The following is a 6,294-nucleotide window of genomic DNA, read 5'->3' as shown; positions in this document are numbered from 1 at the left end:
ATTAAAATGAAGGACCCGTAAATATTTACGAGCAGTTCGGTTAATTCAAGATTAAGGAGAGAGCTAAGAGACCTGGTGTTTAATGTTTTTTACCTCTATTAAAAAAAAAAAAAAGGCAAAAGCATGCAGTGCCAGGAAAAGGTGTTGCATTGCTTCCCATCCATTGTCGAGAAGATACCTATAATTCTTTTAAAACAGGAAGAACCGTGGTATAATAAAACCATTGAGATGGCTAGACGTCTGGACCTAATGAGTTTACGATATGCTATGGCGCTTTTCTTTGAAACCACCTTATTTTGATGTTTGTGTTTGTTAGAGGGGGAAAAAAGTCAAAAAAATGCAGACAAACTAGGTCTTAAAATCTTGGACTATAAATTTCCGTGTGTCAGCGGTGGGCCAAGGCAACAGACTCGAAAAAGACCCGAAGGTCACGAAACTGAGAGATTTTACAAACTCCACTGATTTGTTGAAATGTATTTTATTGGATATTCTACTGCCATGAATCCCACGATGTTAGCCTCCATATTTTCGAAAATAACCATGGAGGGGGCCGATCTATAACTGACAACACGTAAACAATAGTCTTGCCACACAAAACTCTGTTATGTTGATTCTAGCAGAGGCTCTGGTAAGAAATTGTCACCAAGCCCACACCATCTCTTTTTAATATTTTATCTCAGGCAGATTGACAGATTTTACCTTGTATATTTTCTCCCCTCCCCCCTTTGTTTACCTGTTTCTAATATTGTGTGCGTTTATTTCAAAATGTCAGAAACAAAACCAAACGTCTCGAACGACGAAACGCAGTTCTTCCACGGAAATTACTTTTAGTGTCAAACTGAACAATAATTTAATCCTACCCCTTGGTTGTGTTAATATATGTTTGTACATATGCACAGTCGCGTGCATATGCACACGCGTTATACCGAATAATTCACAGGCATCTGTGATTAAGGGGGGGGGTGAACAAAGATTCATCTTTACTTTCGTTTACATAAATCAATCCATAAATACATGAATGCACGGGCAAACAAAATAACATGTTCAAGACAAAAACGTATAACTCTGAAACTACCACACATGGAGAATTCGTGGTGTAATGTGTGGGGAAACATGATCGAAAACGCGATAGCAGCGGTCTTCAAAGCTCGGGCGTCTTTCCTGGCTGCCATGTGTAAACGAGGCGCATTCTTTGTATGTAGTTAATTATAGCACTGGCAAAAAAAAAAAAACAAACCAAAAAACCAGGGTCACCGAGTTGTGCTAAGGAAATGGCACTGTGAACGCCGACCGACCAACAAAAAGAAGAAAAAGAAAGAAAAAGAAAAAGAAAAGGAAGAAAAGCGGCCCAAAAAGGGAAAGCGAAGAGCCGCTCACCGCCGAGCGCCCCGCCGGAGGAGCGCAGAGCCGCGCCGCTGTCCCGCAGGGCCTGCCGGAGCCCTCGGGGTCTCTGGCGGAACCACCGCCCGGCGACGGGGCCGGGAGACCCCCCGGCAGCGCGGGCAGCGCAGGCAGCGCGGGGCGGGAGGGCGCTGCCTGCCGCCGCCGCCGTGCGCCGCCAGAGGGCGCCCGCGCTCCACCCTAGCGCCGCCGCCGCGCCCCGCTCTCCGCGCAGCGCTCCGCGCCCCGCGCTCCGCGCCCCCGGGCGGGGGGAGCCGCGGCTTCGCCGCTGGCACCGCAGACCCAGGCGGGCGGCGGTGCTGGCCCGCGGGCCTGGCGCCCGGCGGGATGAGCGTGCGGAGGGGCGGGGGGCCGCGGCGCGGGTGCGGGAAGCAGCCGCTGCCCCTCCGCGCCCCTCCGCAGGGTGAGGGGGTGTTTTTCTGCCGCCGCGCCCGCCCTGCCCGGCCTGGCCTTCTGCCTTCCCGCTGCTCTCTCGCGATGCGCTTTTGCTGCTGTCTGTCCTTGTAGCACCAAAAATCCTTGTGCGCCCGCCCCCCCCGCCCCGAGCCTCTCCCGCCCCCCCGCCTGGCCCCGGGCTGCACGGTGGTCGCGAAGCCTCCGCCGGCTTCCCAAAGGCGTGTGGCCCGAACCGCCGGGCCCCTGGCCGGGCGAGGGTGTGGCTGCGGACCTAGGGCCCGTCCGGGCCCTCATGTGCGGGGCAGCCGGGCTGGTCAGCTAGACAAAGCGAGTTAATTGGCATGGAGGCGGGGGTGGCGGTGGGGGGAGCGGTGTGTGATGGGGAAGGAGCCTGCGATGCCTTTTATGTAACCACAATTATTTTTTGTCAATTCACACCAGACGGTCACACGTGGCTCTGGCGGGGGCCGTGTTATATTTCACCTACATTTTTCGTCTCTCTTCAAAATAGGGTGGCCTCGAGCTCCTGGGGGTGTCTGTCCGAAAAGCTGGTTCCCACTGCAGGACGAAGCGGGGAAGAGAGAACTGGAGACCGCGCTTCTCGGAGCGCGGGGAGCGGGGCCCGCTCCGGCGGCCCGGCCGCGCTCCCCCCGCGGGGGCGGCCGGCCCGAGGAGCCGGGGCAGCGCCGAGCCTGCCGGGCAGCGCCTTCCTTCCTTCCTCCCGGAGAACAGGGCTCGCTTATTTCGGACCGCGTCCCCGAGCGGTGCTAACCGCTCACCCACACATCTATTTTTTTCTTTCCTCCCTCTGTCTGCCTCGGTAATGACGCCCACCAAGGGTGAAATGATGGAAAGTATATTCATAGGCATGATTTCCATTAAGTATCAATTAACCTGGAGCCTCAGCCATGCGTGCACGGCGTCAAGGGTAAATGTGCATCTCATTTCCCAGCGCTCTGCTCGCCTGCAAGGAAATGACCCGGAGGGCCCGCTGGCACCGGGGCCCGGCCGCTGCACGCTGCCGCCCTTCGGAGCCCCCAGCTGCCCTCGCCGACACCCCCGGCTCCCTGCGCCGGGCATCGGCTCCCGCGGCGTGTCTCTGCCCTTCCCGGCCGGCGGTGCAGGCCGCGCTTCAGTGCTGAGCCGCGGCCCCGAGCCCCGGGCAGCGCAGCCTGGGCGGGCCGGGCGGCGTCCCCCCGGGCAGCGCGCCCGCGCTTATCGCGCGGGATCTGCGCGGCCGCCTCGCCCCTGCGCGGCGGGGGCTTCGGCGGCTGCTGGCGAGTGCGCACCGGCGGGGGGAGCGGGGCGCCGCGGCTGGGGTGGATCCGGGCAGGGCTGGGCCGGGCTTTTTTCTTGCCTGAGGAGCGGCACATGTAAACTGAAGCCAAAAGTCCCCCCTGAGCTCATGAGCGTGTGTGTGTGTGTGTGTGTGTGTGCGTGTGCGTGCGCGGGCTGCTGTGTGCCTAATAGGAAATAGTAAAAGCAGTGAGGCAGGTCATTTTGAGAGCGATTATATTCCAGTCCTGGTCACCACATACGCGGAGAGCAGGAGCGGGGAGCGCACGGGTGAGCGGCGGCGGCATGAGCGCGGCGTAGAGGCACCGGCGGCGGCGGCGGCGGCGGCGGCGGGAGCAGCGCCCCGTGCCCGCGCCCGCGCCCCCGCCCGCCGCTGCCCCCTCCCCGATGAGCTCCTACTTTGTCAACCCGCTGTACTCCAAGTACAAGGCGGCGGCGGCGGCGGCGGCGGCGGCGGCGGCGGGGGAGCCCATCAATCCCCCGTACTACGACTGTCACTTCGCGCCCGAGGTGAGCGGCCGCCACGCCGCCGCCGCCGCCGCCGCCGCTGCCGCCGCCCTGCTCTACGGGAACGGCGCGGCCGCCGCCGGCTTCCCGCACCCCGCGCCCGGCGGGGCCGGGGGCGGCGGCGGCGCGGCCGCGGACTTTTACCACCCGGCCGGGGGGAGCCCCACGGCCGCCTACCAGCCGCCTCCTCCTCCCCCCGCCGCGCCTCCGCCTCCTGCCCCCTGCAGCGGGGTTACCTGTCACGGGGAGCCCGCTAAATTTTACGGATACGATAACTTACAGAGACAGCAGATTTTTACGACACAGCAAGAGGCCGAGCTGGTACAATATCCTGACTGTAAATCGTCCAGTGCTAATATTGGCGAGGAACCAGACCACTTAAATCAGAGCTCGTCTCCTGCTCAAATGTTTCCCTGGATGAGACCACAAGGTTGGACGCAGTCAAAAATTTGCTTCCATCTCACGTCTGAGTTCGAAACTTTCTTTTCCTCCTCCCGCTTCTTTCTCGCTGCCTCTCGCTCCCTGCCTCTGCCTCCCTCTCTCCCTGCCTCTCTCCCCGCGATTCCTATCGCCGCCGTGGCTTGCGATAATAAAGCGATACAAGCGATAAAGCAAGAGAAACCTCTGCAGGAGGCGGCTGCCACTCCAGGAGTAGCCTGAAAGTCGCCTCTCGGACACAGGCGCAGCTGACCCGCTCGCCCGGCTCCCGCCGCCGCTGCCTGAACGGGAAGGGTGCGGGGCCGGGGTGCCGGTTACCGGGCAGTAAAGTGACCCCAGGCAGTAAACTCGGTCCCGTAAACCCCGATGCAGGGGGAGAGCTCAGGCGCTTCGTGCATCCGCTATCGCTGCTTCTCCCGCACTCGTGTGCAAAGCTCCGGGCTGCTCCGCGCCCTCTGCTTTCTCTGCCCGCGTTTCTGCGGGGCTTCTCTCGAGGGATTTCCAGAGGGGCTCCAGCCCTCGCTCCCTGCCTGCGCCTGGTTTTGAACGACCACGCCAACTTCCAAAACCCTGTGTTTTTGTTTTAAACAGCAGCGCCGGGTAGGAGGAGAGGAAGACAAACATACAGCCGATTCCAGACTCTAGAGCTGGAAAAGGAGTTCCTCTTTAACCCTTATCTGACCAGGAAGAGGAGGATCGAGGTGTCCCACGCACTAGGACTCACCGAGAGGCAGGTAAAGATCTGGTTTCAGAACAGGAGAATGAAATGGAAAAAAGAGAACAACAAGGACAAATTCCCCGCTTCCAGACAGGAGGGAAAGGAAGGGGAGGCCAAAAAGGAAGCACATGATCTGGAAGAAGACAGAGCTGAAGGCCAGACGAATTAAATTTTGCCCTAAAAGCCTTTGTGAAAGGCTATAAAAAATAACCAGCGTCGTAGCCCGACATCTCGGCCCGTCTCCCCCTGTACGTGGTCCTGCCGTGGGACGAGTGACCCCATGTCCCTCCGCTTGACATTTCTCTGCTTCGGGTGCTTCACTTGTTTGTGGTTTTGTTTTGTTTTGTTTTTAACCGTATCCGGAACAATCTCTAGATTTAACAGTTCATCTACTTCTTTTGGAAATTTGATACAGAGTTTGTAGCAATACATTTCTAATGATATATATAAATACATACTTTTTTGCAATCTTAAAAGACGGTGATTGCGGGAAACGACATAAACTTCCTAATAATAAATACCCATAAGCAAGACATTTAACAATGCTTTATTAATCAAGACAAGTGCACTTGTACTATTTTAATTCTTGTTCTTATCTTATGTTAAGTAAATTAAATAAATTTAATAAATTTGAAGAAAGATCTGAGAAATATATTTAACCTTCTGCTATTGATATTTGATTAAAATAAACCAAATTTATTCAAATATAAAATGTATCGGCTTCCTGAAATCCTTTTTGTAATCCACTCCTCCAGGAACCTCCAGAGGCTCTCCGCGTCTGGACTAACTCTCTCCTGCGCCTTTCCCCCGTCCTTCCTCCGACGCTGGGCGTTTCTGTGGGGTCTGGGAATGGCACGTTGCATACAAAACCTATATGTTTGCGCTCCCTGCCGCCTGCACACCCTGCCACCGCCGCCGACGTTTCGGAGGCCGCCGGCCATGGGCTCTGCGAGGCCGGGCTCGAAGCCGCGGCCAGCGGGGACTGCGGCCCCACCTGCGGGCTAAGCCTGCGCTGCGGCCCGGCCCTCGACGTGCGTGCCTGGGCCCTGCCTTCGCCCTTCCCTGGGCGCCCCCGGGGCGGCGGGGCAGGGGAGCCGATGCCGGCAAACACGGCCCTTCACCCCGCCGAGCCGACCGCTGTCAGCCCGGCCGGGTGGAGACGGGACCGGGCCGCACGCCGGGCCCCCGCCGGCCCCAAGGGCTAACCCGACCAGTGCGGAGCTTCCAGCCAAGCCGCGGCCAAACCAGGCCTAGCCTCCCCCGCGGATGGCAGACGAGCAGAGAAAGGCAAAGTTTTTGTGGCCTTGCGTGGGGCTGCAATGCTCTGTGGTCCCGAACCATGCGTAAACAGAAAAAAAGGGCATTTTTGCCCTCCTAAATATTATGGCACGTTTTGGGTGCGTTTCCCAGCGGAGGCCGCAGCCGGCGAGGGCAGAGCCTGCCGCAGGGTTCCCCGCAGCCGCGGGAGAAGTCCGCTCTGATCAGTAAAACGGTTTAATTTATCTCCCCCTCTCCCCTCCCTCCCTCCCCTTTCTCCG

General features: G+C 58.2%; 1 protein-coding gene across 2 annotated transcripts; it reads left to right on the top strand.

Moving 5' to 3' along the window:
- Window positions 1-3,480: 3,480 nt before the first annotated feature.
- On the top strand, window positions 3,481-5,309 carry HOXD8 (homeobox D8). Of its 2 annotated transcripts, none has more exons than XM_075511736.1 (2): window positions 3,481-4,030; window positions 4,633-5,309. In XM_075511736.1, the coding sequence occupies exons 1-2, from the start codon at window positions 3,481-3,483 to the stop codon at window positions 4,923-4,925; spliced, it is 843 nt and encodes a 280-aa protein (XP_075367851.1). In that variant the 3' UTR covers window positions 4,926-5,309. The 2 variants fall into 2 exon arrangements, with proteins under 2 accessions (XP_075367851.1, XP_075367850.1); XM_075511735.1 differs by having other exon boundaries at window positions 4,630-5,309.
- Window positions 5,310-6,294: the final 985 nt, after the last annotated feature.

The sequence above is a fragment of the Mycteria americana genome, chromosome 9, assembly GCF_035582795.1.
Source record: "Mycteria americana isolate JAX WOST 10 ecotype Jacksonville Zoo and Gardens chromosome 9, USCA_MyAme_1.0, whole genome shotgun sequence".
Taxonomy (NCBI): domain Eukaryota; kingdom Metazoa; phylum Chordata; class Aves; order Ciconiiformes; family Ciconiidae; genus Mycteria; species Mycteria americana.
The sequence above is the reverse complement of the archived record's forward strand: the minus strand, read 5'-3'. Positions and strand labels throughout refer to the sequence as shown.

Excerpts from the sequence above, each read along its gene's own strand:
- HOXD8 (XM_075511735.1), top strand. The coding sequence starts at position 3,481 with ATGAGCTCCTACTTTGTCAACCCGCTGTACTCCAAGTACAAGGCGGCG. Across the intron at positions 4,031-4,629 it reads TCCCTGGATGAGACCACAAG|CAGCGCCGGGTAGGAGGAGA; the intron begins GTTGGACGCAGT and ends TGTTTTAAACAG.